The following is a 20,381-nucleotide window of genomic DNA, read 5'->3' as shown; positions in this document are numbered from 1 at the left end:
ATCATTGTGCTCAGATTACTTTTATTATGAAAACACATGTTAACACATAATACACACACAAAAAAAAGGAAATCCTCAAATATGAGACCTTTAAACTGTAGAGGTTCAGTTGCCCTTTCGCCTTAAGAACAGAGAGGCGTTCACGCGGATGATGTCATCGCATGCACAAAAGGTTACAGTATGTGTGGGGGGGGCAGAGACCTCTGCACTGAAATACTGTAGGCTGTCAGGATGTGACGGCGTTTGATATTTTAATTCAACATCATCCGAATTCCCCTGCATAGAATTATTTTAAATCCACTGAAATTTCCAACAGCAAAAACCCTGAATCTTCACATTCTGGTAAAAGACATCTCAGGTTCTTTTCTGACCTCTGACCCTTGCGTTTCGCAACACCATTAAACACAGAGCTGCTGCTGCTCTGTTTTTAGAAGTGAAAATGAGGAACACAAATTTAAAAAACAAATGTGGACTAAAACGTGAATGTGAAATAATGCAATTGAAGCACAACACAAAGTCAGCAGAAATAAGGCATTATATCCCTTTCACAAACAGAAAATCACAGGTCTCTGGTGTATTATCCTTCAGTTAACTCTTGTTATTTTTTTCCATTTACCTGTTTTAGTTGACAAAGATGTTATTCCACTGCATGTACATTAAATGACTCATATAAACAAATAGATGAAGATAAAAAAATGACATTATTCTTTTATCACAATGTAACCATGAGAGTCTTCCAAATTCCATTCCATCCAAAATCAGATGTGCAATCTTTACATATTTCCAACTTCTGATCATAAACACAATCTATTGCCCAACACATGGAGAGTTATCTTAGCAGGTGTTTGATGCTCAACAAAGATATGTCTCTGGAAAGCAAATTGTGAAGCATCACTAATAAGGCGCTGCAGTGATGCTATATTTTTGTAGTGCAAACCGTATTGACAAAACCCAGTACGATTTTTGGATTATTGCAGTAAAAATAAGGTCTGTGACCAACAAAAGTTTGTGATTCTCACATTTTGATTCTCACATCATGATAATCTCCACAAGTGAACAACTTTATATTATAAACCATGAGGCTGAGTAGATGTAGATGAGTTCAGTTTACCCGTCCAGTCTAATGACATTTAATGTCTCCGATAACCTCTATAGTCCCATTTAGCCACATGTTAGCAACGGCCTTTTTCAAGATAAGTAAAAGCTTTCAAAAATCACATTAATAATGTATTTTATGTTGTAGAATAAAACGTGAATGACCTTAACAGCATACCTTAGTTCAGGCCTTAAAAAAAACCATTGACTTGAATGTTAGTTCACCCAAAAATGAAAGTTCTGTCAGTAATTACTCACGCTCATGTTGTTCCAACCCCGTAAGACTTTCGTTCATCTTCTGAACACAAATTGAGATATTTTTGATTAAATCTGAGAGCTGTCTCACTCCTCCATAGGCTTCTATGGGATCGAAACTTGCCGGCCCAGAAAAGTTATTAAAGACAAGAAAATAGTCCAAGTGACTACAGTGGCTCAACCATAAGTTTATCAAGCGATGAGAATACTTTTTGTGCGCAAAAACAAACAAAATAACGACTTTATTCAACTATTCATTTTCTTCTGTGTGGGTCTGAGTGAGTTCATGTAGTGTATCAGCGCAGCGCTTCTGGGTTGTACGTCACACGTGTTACACACATGACCAGCTTCGGCCAATAGTGAGTCTACGTTCTTACGTACAACCCAGAAGCGCTGCGCTGTTACACTACATGAACTCACTCAGAGGCCCACACAGAAGAAAATAAATAGTTGAATAAAGTCGTTATTTTTGTTTTTTTGTGCACAAAAAGTATTCTCATCGCTTGATAAAAATGGTCCCTTGGACTATTTTAAACATTGTCTTTACTAACTTTCTGGGCCGGCAAGTTTCAATAACATAGAAGCCTATGGAGGAGTGAGACAGCTCTCAGATTTCATCAAAAATATCTTAATTTGTGTTCTGAAGATGAACGAAAGTCTTACGGGGTTGGAACAACATGAGGGTGAGTAATTACTGACAGAATTTTTATTTTTGGGTGAACTAACCCTTTAACTCGTTTCCAGGTTTTGGCCTACAATAATACACTGTCCCTGCAGCACTTTATGCTAATAATCATTTTGCAGGTGTACAATTAACAACAGAGATTTAAAAAAATGACAGTGTTTGTATCATCATATAATAAAGGAACTTTGACTCAATGTATTTTGATAGATTAAAAGCGAGTGTTTATCATTAACTATGTACATTACATTTCCCTGGCTGCCGTCATGTTTGCGTGTTGCCATTAACAACAGGATGAAATCGCAGTTGGAAAACCAACTTCAAGTGTCGTTCCAAGTTGCACACTTTTAGAAGAAAAGGTTCTATGTAGAACCCTACGGTTCTTGACTCAATTTGAAAGATCTCTTTATGTTAGAAAGGTTCTATATAGGTAAATTATTTCATAATACTTTAATGGGTTATTTAATTTTTTTCTTGTGATTAAAGGATATTTACAAGCCGTTTAATTCATAAAATTTAATTGCCATGATGGAAAGGAACCCCTGAAAAGTTCTATATAAAAAAATTAAAGTGCTCTGTCAGACGCTTCATATTTAGAACCTTTCAGGGTTTTCCATCATGGGATCTTTTTATAGATTTAGTTTTAATTCATTCATTTCAATTAAATTTTATGAATTACACAGCTCCTAAATATCCTTTATCACAAGAATTTTTTTTAAATAACCCATTAAACATTAAAGTAATATGAAATAATTTACCTATATAGAACCTTTCTGGCATAAAGAGATCTTTCAAATTGAATCAAAGAAGCGTAGGGTTCTATATAGAACCTTTTTTTTTTTTTATAAGAGTGCATGAATGGAACATCAGACAATCACCAGTTATAAACTCAGTCTAACAACAGATTATAAAATCTGTATCCATAACATTGACTATACAATACTTTCAGTTTAAAAGAAAACCGAGAGACGGCACTGAATTAGTCATACGTTCACTGTTGTTTACAGTTCTCTTTCTTGTCTTTGGCTTTGTGACGTCCTGCTTTGTCGCTCTGCCGTCTAGTTGGTGGTATGAAGGTGGGTTCTGGTAAGTAGTCATAAAAGATACTGTGCGGGCTACGAGAGGCCAAGCACAAACCTGCTGAGGAAACAGAAAATGACTGTTGATGTGGCACAAATACAGTTATTGAACTTTCCTATTATATAACATGCCTGACGGGGGGCTGGTGGAAATGTGGCTCTCACGCTTCCTAGCCTTGAACGTTGGGTCCAGTTCCTCTGCAATGTTGTGTATGTGTTGGTTTCGGCTGAAAAGAGATAAACAAGGTGTGGTGCAAAGATACAGTAACTGTTGAAAGGCGTTCTTGAGAAACGGACAATTGTGTGAATGTGTGAGATAAAGAATGTGTGACTTACAGTGCAGTGCATGGTGGGCTTGCTAGATGGTGTTCAATGGTGTAGTCTTCCTCTTCCACTGGCGAATGCAGTCCGTCTGAGTTCAGCCTCTCTCGCAGCTTCTGAAGAGCCTGAAAGTAAAGACAACATGGTCTGAAATATCTCCATTTACACCAAAATTAAAGCAAATTACAAATGAATGGTCTATCCACACCATGAATTAAAGGGGTCATGTTATGTTTTTTGTTTTCCATATTAAACTTTCTTTAGTGTGTAATTTTGCTATTTGAGGTCTGCCAAGTCCCTCCAGCGAGACTTCTTCTTTATATCAGTGTCAGTGTTTCTGAACTCCCTGAAACGCCTCCATTGTAGTTTTGAGTTTTCTTCCGGGAACAAATATTCCTCATTTAAATAATTCATACGCAGAATAAAGGGGCGGGGCCTGGTTGAGTTAGTTAGTAGTGTGTTGAAACTGGCGGTTATGATAAGGTGCGGGACATTTCCCAAACATGTTTGAAGCGATTGACCAATCACAACACACTGCTCCAGCTGACCAATCAGAGCACAGTGTGCTTTTCAGAAGGAGGGCTTCATAGAGACAGGAACTAAACAGAGCGTTAAAGGGATAGTTCACCCAAAAATGAAAATTCTGTCATCATAGACTCACCCTAAAGTTGTTTCAAACCTGTATGAATTTCTTTTTTCTGCTGAACCCAAAAGAAGATATTTTGAAAAATGTCTATAACCAAACAGTTGACGTGTCCATTTACTTCCATAGTAGGAAAAAAAAAATACTATGAAAGTAAATGGACACGTCAACTGTTTGGTTACAGACATTTTTCAAAATATCTTCTTTTGTGTTCAGCAGAAAAAAGAAATTCATACAGGTTTGAAACAACTTTAGGGCGAGTCTATGATGACAGAATTTTCATTTTTGGGTGAACTATCCCTTTAAGGCCCTTGCACACTGAGTCTGATATTCACATCCGAAATTTTCGCGCGTTAAAAAACAAATACGACCTCACGTTATGTCAATCACGCTTGCACACTGCCTCCTCATAAAAAAAAAAAAAAAAAAACGGATCAGGTTCGATTTTCTGCGTTGTTCGCATACGTAACAAGCATTTTGAATGGTGTTTTGACAATTCAGAGCCACCGAATCACGAATATGAAAAAACGCATGCGAAAATTTTGGACTCAGTGTGCAAGAACCTTTACTGACAGACTGGCAAAAGAGGAATTGCAACAATGGAGAATATGGGAAAAGAACATTTTTGAACATTCATACATGAAAATATTCTAGTAGGCCCCAAACACTAAATTAAGACAAAGGTCATAATGGGTCCCCTATAAATGAGAAAGTCTGCAAAATATATATTGCACACCAAAAGCGAAAGCATGTGCTTTAATGCTACAGATTTCTTTCACCTTAAATACTTATATACAGTAAAATAATAATGTTTAAAGTTGTAGATAAAGATTATAGGTGTACATTTTACAAGGAAACACCATTTCAGATTTTCTGCTTTAAAATTTCCCAATTAGTTCAATGTGTTACTTGCAGTTTCTTTGTGAAATTTACTAGCAATTTCTGCTTTACTTTTCACAACTGTTGAATAAAATTAGGTGTGTTGTGTTTTCATGAAGCGGATGAGGTTGGTTCAGACCTTCCTGGTTGTAGTGTTTCCTTCATCTCTTGGTTCGGCTGGTCTGGTCTGGATCTCTAGGTCTCGTGGCCTGTCGGTGACTCTTCTCTGATGGCGCTGCTGCATGTAGTGTGCGATCTCCTGATGAGCATTTATTCAGCAGTTAGAGAGTTACATCACCACAGCTGAGCTTTCTTTAGACGTTTGAGAATCAAGAAGTAGTATGTCATTTGATGTACTTAAGTTAATCTACATTCCAGGAAAATATGGAGCTGTACATTACATCTTTTTATCAATCTGTAAAGTGCAATCTTAGTTATCCTGAAGATTATTTTACCTCATCTTGGGCTACTTGAGCCGCAATGAAGTCCACGTCTGATCCAGAGCTGCGAGGAAACCGCTAAACAAAAGACATAATAATAAATACTATGCGTGTTGTTTTAGTAGCAAACTTATATTTTAGTTTTAGTAATTATTTATATACAATTATTAAGATTTAATTTTTATATTTTCATTTATTTTTTTGTAATTTTGATGTGCTTTTTTATAAAAAAATGAATTTTCTTTAAAATTTTAATTTTATTTAGTTTAAAGTTTATTTTTTTATTTAGTTTAATTTGAGTTTCACTTGAGTATCAAAAAGACATAAAAATGAATACTTTATTCTTATTATTTATATACTATTATAATATTTATTAATATTTTGAAGTAGCTTTTATTTTTATATTTTCAGTTTTCATTTTACATTTTAGTTTAAGTAATTTTGTTATATGATTTTTTATTTTATTTTTTCTATTTAGCTTTAATATATTTTTAGTCTGAATACTTTTATTACTTCAACTTACTTTATTTCTGTATTTCTTTATTTCTTTATTTTATTTATTTCAACTAAAGTTTTTTTTTAAGGTCAAGTCTTTTTTAAATCAATTTTTTGTATTTTATTTCAATTATCAAATAAATAAACAAATTGGTGTGAGTTATTTAGAGTACTGCATTGTCATTAAATTCAAATTTATTTAGATTTTAATTTCAAATTAAATTTCATTCAGATACTGTCAAATTCAAAGATTGAGCAAAGAAAACTTTGCGTTCCCTCGTAAAGAACACAAACATTTTTGTGAGGGAACGCAATTATTGGCCTATTATTTTTCCTCACCACCATGTCCCATAAGGGCTCCGTATGCACAAAGATATTCACGATCTTCAAAAACAAAGTAAAACTAGTCCCGAACCCTATGCAAACCTGAGGTTATCCATGAAAAACTAACCAAATAAAAGTGTGTATAAGCAAATAAAGCATGCTGAATGTAACGTACATCTCTGCGAGGCAACATCTCCTCTTCCTCCTGAAGTCTACGGGCCAGCTCAGCGTCCTGAAGCACCTGCTCCCAGATTCCCAACCCTGACGGAAGGAGAACATCTTTTTAAGACCAAAGCCAACATATCAGCATGTGTCTACATTAACAATACACATTTACCTTCACATAGAGGAGAAACACAGTCATTTTCATGGTGTCCAGCATCAGCCCTCTGCCGTCTCATCTCCATTTCTTCTTCTTCCTGGAGCCGTTTAGCCATTTCCTGTTCAGAAAACAATTCACACACACAATAATTCAATAATTCACACAATTCAGTAATAAAAACAACTGATGCATAATTTTAATAGTCCAGTACAACCATAAGTCAAGCCATATTTATTTAAAGAGTGTGTTATACAATACAGATAATTTCAAAGCAGATTCACATTAATAAAACAGGAAGATAACAGTGTTACTGTTGTAAATAATTCATCAATTATGTATCAAATTCAATTTGAGCTGTAAGGCAGCTCTACAGAAGACAATGGTGTTGTTATTCAGCTCACGTCAATTCGATGTTGATTCAGACGCAAAGTCATTATTACAGTTTTGTTGTCATCCGATGGTGTCAGTGCAGTTAATATTACTAGTCTTTGAAACCCTAGCTGAGCAAGCCAAAGGAAAAAAATAACCAAAAACATGCCTAGTGTGACATATTTCCGAGTGAAACAGTACATATCAGAGGTAAATATGAGATCTGGATTCATCCATTGGGAATAAGTTCACAAATAAGACCAGGCAATTTAATTTGTTTTCATTTTAATTTTAGTTTCAGTTTTAGAAATATTGCTATATGCCTTTGTCTTTTTTATTATTTATATATATATATATATATATATATATATATATATATATTATATATATATGTATTTTTTTTATTTTTTTTTATTTAGCTTTAATTTTGAACATGCAAGAAAGTAAACAGTGGTCACTATTATTTACAACGGCAGAACTGAATATATCTCTGATGCATCAGGGTGGAGGAGAGGTGATATTCATAATAAGATCTCAGACCACGCATGCACAGATACACACACACACACACACGCACGCACGCACACACACACCTTGGTCTGAGTAAAGATCACACAGCAGAGGTGTCAGAGTAGGCCGTAAAAGTTCCATCACGGAGTCACTCGAACAAAAGCACATAATCTTTAAGCGCGAAAAACCAGTGTGACACCCACTAGAGTACAAGCAGGCCAGACCCATGGAAAGTACAGCTCACACACACACACACACCCCCCCTACACACACTCTATACGTGTGACGCCCACAGAGACGCTTCTCAGGACACACACCTCGCCTGAGCACTTCTGAGGGCTCGTTTACACACTGACATAAAAACCACATAATTCACACAAGAACTGACGCATTTATTATAAAGATTTACACTCAGCAGCAGAAGTTTGGAGAACAAACATCTGACTTTGAGGATATCTCTTGATCCTAACCAGTTTCCGCCAAAATACCACATTAACCACAGTCGTTGTAACTACAGTAATATCATAATTCATAATAAACACATATGGGTTTAAACAGTTTTCTGAATTTGTTTGAAGTTAACATGAAATATAAACTGGAGGAAAATTAACTGTATTTTGGCAGTATATTTTTATTTAGCACTATTACACAGGTCTGACATGTAATGTGACATTGTTGTCATGGTTTTGTGATCCTTTATGAATTAAATAGAGTAGGAAACCATTTTAATTTTATACAATGAAAGCTTAAGCAACAGGAATGGGTGGCTAAATGAGAGAAAATAAAGACGGGAAGTGAGGTCACACACTAAAAATAACATTTAAAATCTATTATTCAATTTAAATGTAAGGTACTTTTTGAGACAAAAAGCACACACTAAAAGTATATACCAGTAACATCAGTTGTCCACTAGAGGACAGTAATGTAAAAAGGAGGTTTGGGCTCTACAGTCACGCTATTAAAGGGCCAGTTCACCCAAAAATGTTTATTATTTAATCACCCTCATTTAGACATAAACCATAAAGCAGATATGTATGAACAATGAGGACAGAATGACAACAGAACTATTAACTAAAAACTATTAATTCACTATATCTTCTGAACCTGTTAAACCTCAGAGTGAAGTTTAAGGTAAATGATGAAAGAATAAAGTTTTTTGGCTGGACTTAATTTGTTATCATTTGACTGATCGTCGATCAAGACAGTCCCTATATTTAATCACCGGGATGTCTGGATGTTCCCTGAAAGGGTTTTTTACTGCATTTCTTATAAACAGACAGAGAATTCCCCATGGGAAAGTCAATGCAATGACTACACAAATAAACACACAACATCAGAGGATGCAGTTGTGTGGGCTCATGGGTATTCCAGCACTTAAGACTGAGGGTTACAACTTGAGTCCTACAGACTGAAGAGTTAAAGTATGTGTAGTTAAGTTATAACAATCAACATGCCCTCAGCGCCACGGTGAGGCATTTCTCATTGTGTGGCACCATGGTGAAAGAGTTTCCATTCTGATGGCCAGCCCCACTGGCCCACCAACGATTCAGGCCTGAAGAACTCAAGTGGGAATGTGTGTGTCTAACATGCTTTTGTACAACTTTTTGTACACACACACACACACACACACACACACACACACACACACACACACACACACACACACACACACACACACACACACACACACACACACACACACACACACACACACACACACACACACACACACACACACACACACACACACACACACACACACACCACAATAGCGTAGCAGATCTATTCCGCCAGGACCAAACATATCAACATTGTTATATTCAATATCCATTACCATGCCAAACACTTAGAGAGTTGTCATGACAGACATTAAGTAACGATTTTAACTTTGACTTTTGTATGATTATTTCTCTATTCTTAACTATGCCAATGTAAAGCACTTTGAATTAATTGCATATAAAATGAGCTAAATATAGTGATCTAAATAGACTTGCCCTGCCAATAGTGTTTCTCTTTTCTCTTTTGTGCTGTGAGCTTTATGACTCGTGAAGTGAGCATTGTTTTGAAATAGCTGGCATAGTGTTGACAAGGGTCACTCAGATAAATACGTCATTCTAGGAAAATATCGCCAGAAGAACAACAAGACAACGCCAAACTGCCAAGATACAGATGGATACATTTAGCCAGTACTGGAAAAAGGCTACAGTTACACTATACAATCAAACTGCAAGACTTTGTTCACAGGCTGGCAGAAATACAGAAAGATAATTACCAGTACAAATCTCTTCTACCCCACTGAACTGCTCAGTTTGCAGTCTAATAATACTGTCGCCACTAGGCAGAAAGGACAGTCAACACCAGGTGTCCATGCAGAGCGCAAAAATATGATAAATTCTAATTCTATGCACTAAAATGTGCATAAATTCTAAAAGTAAACATTATACGCACGCCTTTTGAGGCAGAGCATTTTTTATCCGATAAGAAGGCGTGCATGAACTATGTCGGAACCACATTCACCGATTGAATAACTGTATTAAGCAGCAGACCAATCGCATTGCACAGCATCGCAAATGTTGTTTTGGTCATTTTGAAATTCAGAGCCAAAGTCTGTCATCAAAATGGTTGGGAATAATGACCTCCCAGAACTCTCGCAAGATTGCTTTTCATCTGTTTCAAAAGATGTATGAAAAAAGAGACACAGTTTCTTCCCCAATTGCAACAACTACTATTTTTATTACAGATATTTTGCACCAATTATCTAGGAGGTGATGATTTTGTTTTTTTGAACACAAGGGATGGAAACGGTGCTTTATTCGCAAATGTTTTATGCCATATTCTATCATTTTATAATTTTGAACATAAGTTAAATTTGCAACTTTTGGATGGAAACAAATCTAATGTCTCTTTAAATAAGTCCAATTACTATAGTCAGTTAGTCAGTCATATTTATTCATAGAACACATTTAAAAACAACAGCTGTTGGCTGTGCTGTACAAAGTGTAAACTAGACCCACTCATGACCATAAGCAACAGTAAATAAGTGGGTTTTAAGTAAAGATTTAAAATCAATGTATGTTGGTGCAGTTTTTATGTAAGATGGCAGATTGTTCCAAAGCTGTGGAGCGGCCACTGAAAAGGCACAATCTCCTTTCAATTTTAAAGGGGTGGTATATTGCCCTTTTCACAAGATGTAAAATAAGTCTTTGATGTCCCCAGAGTGTGTATGTGAAGTTTTAGCTCAAAATACTCCACAGATATTTTTATATAGCATGTTAAAATAGTCACTTTTTAAGGGTGAGCAAAAACGCACCATTTTTGTGTCTGTTCCTTTAAATGCAAATGAGCTGCTGCTCCCGGCGCAGGGGGCGGAGCTTCAAGAGCTCGTGACCTTAGCAGCTTCGATTACCTCACACAGACATGAACTGAAATTTCAAAAACTTTTAGCCTTTTATGTTCAAACCGAAGTCAGACAATGATGGAGAGACTCAGGAAGAAGTGACAACATGTAGACAACAATTCTGAATGGTTAGTTGGTGAATTTATGTAGCTTAAGTGTAGTTATCTTCTAGTCATTGATTATCATATTCTGTCTTGATAATCTATAAATCGTGTTCCCGGGGGCGGGGTTTATGTAAATTCTAGGGTTTGTGATGTCACTAACCCGGGAGGAAGCTCGTGTAGTCTCTACCAGACGTTTGTTGTAGTCCTTAAAAAACTATTTAAAAAAAAGTACATATCTCCCTTTGCTTTGAACTTTGAGTGTTGTAACTTTGTAGATGTTGTTTATGCTCAAACAGCAACATTACACACTAACTAAAGTTAGAAAAGTGAAATCATATTCAACCACCCCTTTAAACGTGTCCTTGGGAACAGTCAGCTGTAGACTACTGGTTGACCTAAGTTTTCTAAAAGCATTATGGTGGGATGAAAGGACATCAGAGATGTATGGAGGAGCCAGTCCATGCAATCCCTTATAAGCAAAGAATAGTGTTTTGAACTCAATACGATGTTTAACTGGAAGAGAGAACAATACTGGCGAAATATGTTCACTATAGACCATTACTTCCTCAAGACATTTTTCCAAAGGGCTCCAGACAGACGGCCTCAGAAAGCCTCTTGTAAATAGTCTTTCCACAAATACAGAAGCTCAGTGTTCATCCAGCGGGACGTGGCCTTCAGATGAGCGGTCCACCTCCTCAGTGACAAACCACTCGTCACCCCAGAAACACCACAGACATCGCCATGGGAACACTCTCAAAAACCACTCCTGACAACAATGATGACAAAGCTGCTCCTTTAGGAGACAGAAATGTCGCCCAACAGCTCAATAAAGGACATAAAAGAATACTTGAAGCCAATGGATATCAGAGTGCAAGATCCGACTCGGGCCTCAGTCTTCTCAGTCTCTTCAATCTTTTATGTTCTTTCTGTCCTTTATTGCTCTCTGCAAAAGCATCTCTACACAACCGCCACCACAAACAGGTGTTTTGATCAGCTTAACATGAGTGGACAGATAATTAACAACAGAGCAATGAACAAAACATTTGTCATTTGTGTAGAAATGAATGGGAAAAATCACAGTGTTCAATATGGTGAATGTATTAGGGGTGTAACGATACCCTCATGTCACACGATTCAATACATATCATGATACCGAACTCATGATATGATATTATTGCGATACTCCAAGATTATGATAAAAGGTTAACAAAAAATGTACTGTTGATTAAAATACTAACTTTAGTTTTACATTGGGGGTGTAAATGAATAGGCTTGGACTTGGTGCTAGAAACCCAATGGTGACACCAGAATAAAAATATTCATGATTCTGAAGCTGAAAATACAGAATTATTTTAGACGAATATGCTTGCTCTGTCACTCACTAGATATATTTAAAATAACGTCGGCCACTTTTTACTGGTAACAAAAGACATTTGGCATTATCAGGACACACAAATATTCCCATATCCCCATTGCATTATTATACATTGTATTCAACATTATATAGAAGATTAATGTAGTACTGACACTAAAACTCACACAGTAATTTTCATATTGAGTGAACTATACACAATACAGATTATCACTATCCACGATTCATATTGTTGCCTTTTTGTATTGCGATATATTGTGACACGATATATTGTTACACCCTAGAATGAGCATGGACCAGATTTTAAGCATTATTTCAGCTAAAGAAGCAACATTTATGATACCAAACATCTGATAATCATAATCAAAATAAGCGAGCGGCCATCTTTAAAATGTTGTCTTTGAAATTCCGTTTTTGCTGTAGCTCTGTATATTTCTTTGACATCGCTGTCGAAGAGATAATTAGCTGGTAGAGTGGATCTACTTTTGTAGAGTTATAGGGTTAGTTCGCCCAAAAATATATATTTATTTCAATATATCAAAAGAAGATATTTTGAAGAATGTTGGTAACCAGACAGTTGACGGTAGCCATAAAAAAAAACTTGTTTTACAGTCTGGCTTTTTAGGTTTAAAGGAACACGCCGACTTTTTCGTACTTTAGCTTATTCACCGTATCCCCCAGAGTTAGATACGTCCATACACACCCTTCTAATCTCTGTGCGTGCCGTAACTCTGTCTGACGCACCCACCGCTAGCCTAGCTTAGCACAAAGACTGGAGGTAAATGGCTCCATCTAGCATACTGCTCCCAATAAGTGACAAAATAACGCCAATATTTTCCTATTTACATGTTGTGATTTGTATAGTCACAGCGTGTGTACAAATAACAAGGTCACATGAGACACAGCCATCTTCTAACCGTATACATACTGGGAGCTATATTCTCAGAAGGCGAAGCACTGCTACTTGGGTGGAGTGATTTGTGATTTAGGAAAATGTTGGCATTATTTTGTCACTTATTGGGAGCAGTATGCTAGCTGGAGCCATTTACCCCCTGTCTTTGTGCTAAGCTAGGCTAGCGGTGGGTGCGTCAGACAGAGTTACGGCACGCACAGAGATTAGAAGGGTGTGTATGGACGTATCTAACTCTGGGGGATACGGTGAATAAGCTAAAGTACGAAAAAGTCGGCGTGTTCCTTTAACTGTGACATGTTTTGATGAAACACACCTCATCCTCTTCCTCTCGTCTCCTGGCCTCCTCAGCACACCTCTGGAGCTCTTCCTGAATCAGCTGAGCATATCTGCAGTCCTCTTCCTCCCTGAAAATCAGACAGAACGCTTGAATGATTCAATATATATATATGATATTTATTATATATGCTTTTTGCTGTCCTCTTTTGTGCTGGTTGCAATATCATGTACACTAATCAGTAAGTAATTAATACTTTTATTCAGCAAATGATGCATTAAATTAATCAAACGTGACAGTAATTCATCAAAAAAGCATCATGATTTCCACAAAAATCTAAAGCAGCACGACTGAGCACGACAGAAATGTTCCAGCATATTAGAATGATTCCTGAAGAACCATGTGACAATGAAGACTGGAGTAATGATGCTGAAAATTCAGCTTTGCACCAAGGGAATACATTATATTAAAAGTATTTAAATAGAAAACTGTTATTTTAAATTGTAATAATATCTCACAATTTTTACTGTATTTTTGATCAAATAAATGCAGCCATTGATGAGCATAAGAGACTTCTTTCAAAAAAAGTCTTATCGACCACAAACTATTGAACTGTTTTGTACATAAAAACCCTAAACAAGTCCATGCACCATACAAGTGGAAAAGCAAACTCATGTCAAGTCACGCTGATTTTACTCTCAAGCCAAACATTAATTCCTGTGTTTTTTAACCTACACGTCCTCACAATATACAAACTAATCAAGTTACGCAACACAATGAGTCAAGCATCTGTTTTCCACATAGTAATTTGCAAATTCAAAAATGTCTGTGGTTTAGTGATGTTGCTGATAACACAGTAATTCAGGAAGCGTGTCGAGGCCTGACGACTCTTACAGCTGCCGCAGGTTTCGGCTGAGATCCACTCGCTGTTCCTCCTCCTCCTGAAGCCTCCGGGCCAAACGAACATCATTCTGCACCGCCTGGTTCTTCTGGATGTTGGTGCTGTAAAACTGCTCAACTGAGATGAAAAAGTTGAATCAGTCTGAGGCCTATTTTTACCCAGTGAAATAAGGAAGGACGAGCAAGATTACAGGAAGTAGATGCTTATACTCACTTTCCTGCTCTTGAAGACTGTGAGCCAGAGCGCCGTCCTCTAACACAGAGAAACATTGGCACACTGCAGGGGGAAAAAACAAAATTATAGGCAAGAGTGTTAAACTAAATTAGCAGGTCATTAAAGGCTTAATTATAGGGATTTTACCACAGTAAAATGACTGTAATCTTTATAAGACGGGACAACAGCAATGTAACTGATATTAATGTTCAATGCATTTATTTGATTAATAATCACAATTCTCTCATCAAATAAAATGGTTAATTTGCTGAAATGTAGTCTAATTGGTGCAACTTCAAATTCAAATAGTTTTGCTACACATTTGTCTATTTCATGCAATTTACAGATTTTTTTGAGCTAGAAATATCCCGTTTATAAACATTTCATTTTAATATAGTCCATAATTTTACATGAGGAGTGAAGACACTAAAGAGATGTGGCATTTTAACATGCAAACGTATTCATAAAACTATACAAGCAATTTATTTGAAGTCACTGGCGTTCTTTTCAGCACAAAAATGAAATAACTTGAAATAACTTTATTTGAGAAAAGTCTGCATTATTTGCATGGCAAAAATAAAATGACCACCTGCATGTGATCATGTATTGCAGGGATTTTGTGTACATTCATCACGAGCAGGGTTGTTATGGTTGTTGACTAAAACGAAAACTAATACAAATTGATTTTGATAAATGAAATAATGCTGAAATATCATAAAATATAAATATTAGATGAAGAACTTAAGTTAAACAAAAAATAAATAAATGGAAAATTAGAAATGTTGCCTTTGACAACTAACTGATATAATGAATTTAATTAATTCAATTTAAGCACTAAAATTTCTGTACTAAAACTGAAAAAATATATAAAAGCCTATAAAAAAGCTAATTCAAAAATGTATAAATAATAGTAAAATGACTTTGATAATGGCAGTAGCAATGAATGAAATGATGAAGAAGAGCATTATAACCAGGAATAAAGTTATCGCTAATGCCAATCCCAACATTTAAAACACTTTCGCCATTTTAATAAAGCTGATTCGGGAGTCAGGATTGCAGTGATGCTGTAAAGCTATAAATCTTGGTAATAATCGGCTGCATCCTCCACATCTCAGCACTCACAACTGGCCTGTGCAAGTTATTGTACAGATTAAGTTTAATCATTTAATTACTCAAAACTAATTTTTGAGTGGCATATTTGTGCAATTATTGACCTGCTTGACAGTTTGTGCCAATAAACAATGTTATCAGTGCATGCAATTCATTCTCTAAGACCGGTTTATGTTTTGGCCCGTCTCCGCTCTGTTAATAACGCCACACTGGGGCCAAAACAGGAAAACTAAAGCCAAGCCAACTGGGTCAACAACTCTAACTCTAACACAACGGCTCAGAGGAAAAGCACATAATGCCCAATAAGCTTACAGAGGTGTGTCAATGTGAACGGCCAAAACCGCCAGGAGTCCACTGATCGACTATTAAACAATAGCAACCTGAAGCAAACACACACACACACACAAGGCTCTTCTGAAGGTCAAAGAAAACCCTGCACATTAAACACGCATACAATGACAACCCTCCTTCCCTCTCTGTCTCATGCTCTCTTTAAGTAAGTGTGGAAAAATCAGTGAGCTAATAAAAGCTCACGAACTCTCGCACAAGCATGCTAAACATCAGAGCCATAAAAGCTGACACTCCATTATAAAAGACAGGTCGTCTAATTACAGATCTGTCAGTGCTGTAACACATATTAAATACTCACAAAGACGTCTATGACAAAGTAACTACTATTAAGCTACTATTCTTAAAAAGTATGAGTCTCAAGATAACAATTTTTTTTTTATTTTGCATAAGATTTACCGTTTGTAAAGATGCGCCTGCGTCCATTCGTCAAACTCTGTCTACTGTCATGAAGCACATACACACACGAGTGTGAGCTCATCCTATATATCAGTCCGTCATGCGCTTCTGTTAGTAAACAGCACTGGTGCTCAAGCTGATGAATTTAACAAAAAAAGAGAAAAAGTTAGGAAAAACCCCTCCTGGTTCATAGGCACCTCCACCCTGATCCAGGACGGAAAAGCTGACATGGGCACTCTCAGGACAGAAGCTTGTTTCATAAAGGTTGGCATACTCACAGTTAAACTAAATGCAATGAAAGGGGTTTTGTGCATAACAAGAGCCAATGTTGTGCAACTTAAAATTAGAACCGGGTTTTAAACCAGAAATAGTGACGTGCAATTCCTCAAACCAGTGGAAACAGCTTTGATGCCTTTATAATAATATTATTCTTAAAATGTTATTTTAATCACAGCTGAGGATGAGGGAAAAAGTAGCAATATTATGAAAATTAAACTCAATGACTTAATCCTAAATGACCTCAATCTTAAAAAAGAAAAAGCTAATTATCATTAAAGTGGTCTAAGGCTTATTGTTCACAAGTTTGGGGTCTGTAATTTTGTTTAACGCTTTTGAATTGTCTCTTATGCTCACTAAGGCTGCATTTATTTGATTTATATAAAAAAACAGTAATACTGTGAAATATTATTACAATTTAAAATAACTGTTTTCTATTTTGATATATTATAAACTTGAAATGTATTCCTGTGATCAAAGCTGAGTTTATTTAATGCATCTTTACTGAATGAAAGTATAAGTTTCTTTTAATAAAACATCTTCCTGACCTCAAATGGTAATGTGGTTTTATGGTACGATTTTAAAGCTCATCTTATATTCTTTTATTGTACATAAAAACAACAATGTGAACATTATTCAAAACATCAGCTATTGTTCTTCACAGAAAAAAGAAAGTCAAATGGGTTTAGAATGACATGAGGATGAGTGAATTATTAAAAAGGTAAATTAATAATTTAGGAATCACTTATGGGGCGTCCAAAATCACACACTGTCTGAGTAGGTACAACTTTTGAATTTAAATTTACTTTGCGATCGTTAAAAAAAGGGCGTTCTATATAGTATGAATATGGGTAGTATGAATAATATTCGGATAGGTAAGTAGGGAAGTATCTGATTTCGGATGCAATGTTGCACTTTTGCTTTAAAAGCAAATATTTCTGACAACCAAATAAATTAGTGCCACCTGGAGGTGAAAAGTGAACACTGCTAATTTTGTTAGAATAAATGTTTACGAGGTGTAAGGATAAATAATGTCAGCCCTTAAATAGACAGAGGACGATGAAGGGTGGTCAAGCATGCATTTGTTGGGATAAGACAGTGGTCTGCCCCATTGATGTGACCCCCACAGCTGAGCCGAGGCCCCCGGGACAAACAGATGGTGCTATTCAAGTCTCAGAAACAAAGAGAACAGAGTAAAGACAGTAATGGGGACCCCTGCATGAAACTAGCAAGCGTCTTTTCCTGTATGCTGCTCTCCTCTTCTAATCACTCACTTTCTCCTGCAGTTCTTTGTCTATATTTGGCACGCGGAGCAGAAGCAGAAGCTATAAATATCCGGCAGTGAAGTTAAGGGAGGTTCACACATGAACTCAAAGAAACAGGTCAGAAGCTCTGCTTCAAAACCCAGTTAGTTTCAGGAGCGCATTTAAGGCCTTAAAATGCACTGTGGGTAGGCATCTCACAGGGTGTTTATATAGTGTCCCGTTTTATGCACACAGTTTGTCTGCTTTCTAGGTGCAACTACAGCCGTGCGTAGGTTTATGTGAACAACCAAACAGCACTTTCCTGTTCCTCCTGCGTTCTTCTTGTTTGCAGATGTTTGATGTAAACTGATGTAAACTGATGTAAACTGACCTGTCTTTGTGTGCAGTAAATCTAAATTCTCCTGCACTTGAACTCTTCACACCTCTTTCCTGCCTCCAGCTTTAGGCCAAACCGGGAGAAGATTGGAATCTCGACCCAAATCCTGTTTAAGAAACAGGAACGCTGGGAAGCTCTTGAGCTCATCCAGGGCAGATAAGAGGACGAGCGTGTGGACAGACGCTCTCCAGCACTTTTCATCAGCACACAACACTCTCTCTCTCTCTCTCTCTCTCTCTCTCTCTCTCTCTCATCAGCAGCACACAACTGTCTCTCTCTCTCTCTCTCTCTCTCTCTCTCTCTCTCTCTCTCTCTCTCTCTCTGTCTCTCATCAGCACACAACTCTCTCTCTCTCTCTCTCTCTCTCATCAGCACACAACTCTCTCTCTCTCTCTCTCTCTCTCTCTCTCTCTCTCTCTCTCTCTCTCTCTCTCTCTCTCTCTCTCTCTCTCTCTCTCTCTCTCTCTCTCTCTCTCTCTCTCTCTCTCATCAGCACACAACTCTCTTTCTCTCTCTCTCTCTCTCTCTCTCTCTCTCTCTCTCTCTCTCTCTCATCAGCAGCACACAACTGTCTCTCTCTCTCTCTCTCTCTCTCTCTCTCTCTCTCTCTCTGTCTCTCATCAGCACACAACTCTCTCTCTCTCTCTCTCTCTCTCATCAGCACACAACTCTCTTTCTCTCTCTCTCTCTCTCTCTCTCTCTCTCTCTCTCTCTCTCTCTCTCTCTCTCTCTCTCTCTCTCTCTCTCTCTCTCTCTCTCTCTCTCTCTCTCTCTCTCTCTCTCTATCTCTCTCATCAGCAGCACACAACTGTCTCTCTCTCTCTCTCTCTCTCTCTCGCTCACTCGCTCGATCTGTCCTGGTCTCACATCACATTCCTGAACGCTGATCTCATCTCCTACAACACACAACAGCAGCCCTGCCAAACAACATCTGAGACAACAGCAAACCTGCACATGGATATTAGCCAGGGGCTGATTAAGCATTCAGACAGCTTTGACCTTCATTTTTGAATACCATTGAAATACCGTTCCTTTCACTAAACTGAAAGTTTATGGATAGTTACATGCATAAAAAGTTTTTACAAGTGCATTTTCTTCCTGCATGCAGTAGCTGAGATGAATAATAGTCAGCAACAGTTAGACCTTGTCCAAACTAATGCATCTTTTTCTCTCTGTTTTGGCCTTCTGTCCACACTGAGACGGTGTTTTTGTCCAGCAAGCTTTTTGAAAACGCTATTTTCTGATAAACGGTGACGTCATGCGTGTGTATGTTCAGTCTATAGGTGTGTGATGTTTTCAATAATGATAATTGTTGTTAATGTTTTTTTTAAAGCATTTAATAAAAATAAATAAATAAAAAAGTCTAGGTGTGTAGTGTTTCTTTACAAAGTGACATCGCCATCTACTGGCCATCTACAGCGTTTTTAGTCGTTTTCGACTAAAAATGCTGCTGTTTAATGTTTGATGACCGCATTAGTAATATCAGAGAATGTCTAATAAGGGGAGAACTTCCACTCTCAGTAAACTTCCGGCTTCTGAACTGGTTGCAGTTCCACTTTGGTTCCATATGAGGGCGCTCACAGGACGAGTGCAGAATGAATGGAGGTCTATGGCGCTATACCCTTCAAAATCCACTTTTCTCAGGATACAATTTTTTGTCTAGTAATTTGAATGTTGTATTCGAAAGGAGATGCAAAGAAATTACACATTGCGGGGTGTTAGATTTTTTAGAGTCACTTATTTGCTTTAAAAAGTCTTATAAAATGTCAATGACGTCATACACATGCTTTACGGCAATCCTTCAGTCACTTTGGTGCGTTCGCGCTCTGCACTTTCTTTTCTCTCGAGGCATCGACAACACAGCTGACACAGGTAAACACACGTGCTAGACGAGTTTTTGTTTGTTGTTTTAAAAGACCACGCCGAAAATACACACGATGCCATCAAGCGGTCTCTCTGGTCGTAATCAGTCCTTCACTGACCAATCAGCGTTCATTAGCAGAATGCTAACATGTTATG

At 37.1% G+C, this 20,381-nt stretch overlaps 1 protein-coding gene across 4 annotated transcripts in view; it reads right to left on the bottom strand.

Moving 5' to 3' along the window:
• Position 1: 1 nt before the first annotated feature.
• Positions 2 to 20,381, bottom strand: part of ccdc50b (coiled-coil domain containing 50b) — a 22,379-nt gene continuing 1,999 nt past the window's right edge. The window contains exons 3-14 of one of the 4 annotated variants that reach the window (XM_081358599.1): positions 14,589 to 14,651; positions 14,369 to 14,492; positions 13,514 to 13,604; positions 6,551 to 6,653; positions 6,389 to 6,474; positions 5,410 to 5,472; positions 5,094 to 5,213; positions 3,448 to 3,557; positions 3,244 to 3,338; positions 2,863 to 3,169; positions 2,014 to 2,406; positions 2 to 1,443 (exon numbers count right to left, since the gene is read on the bottom strand). In XM_081358599.1, the coding sequence (XP_081214725.1) occupies positions 3,024 to 3,169; positions 3,244 to 3,338; positions 3,448 to 3,557; positions 5,094 to 5,213; positions 5,410 to 5,472; positions 6,389 to 6,474; positions 6,551 to 6,653; positions 13,514 to 13,604; positions 14,369 to 14,492; positions 14,589 to 14,651 (1,001 nt within the window). In that variant the 3' untranslated portion in view covers positions 2 to 1,443; positions 2,014 to 2,406; positions 2,863 to 3,023. Of the gene's footprint in view, positions 1,661 to 2,013; positions 3,170 to 3,243; positions 3,339 to 3,447; positions 3,558 to 5,093; positions 5,214 to 5,409; positions 5,473 to 6,388; positions 6,475 to 6,550; positions 6,654 to 13,513; positions 13,605 to 14,368; positions 14,493 to 14,588; positions 14,652 to 16,445; positions 16,576 to 20,381 lie in introns of those variants that run through there. The other 3 variants (XM_081358598.1, XM_081358600.1, XM_081358597.1) reach the window with 3 other exon arrangements.

Source organism: Scardinius erythrophthalmus, assembly GCF_964197995.2.
Source record: "Scardinius erythrophthalmus genome assembly, chromosome: 25".
Lineage (NCBI taxonomy): Eukaryota > Metazoa > Chordata > Actinopteri > Cypriniformes > Leuciscidae > Scardinius > Scardinius erythrophthalmus.
The sequence above is the reverse complement of the archived record's forward strand: the minus strand, read 5'-3'. Positions and strand labels throughout refer to the sequence as shown.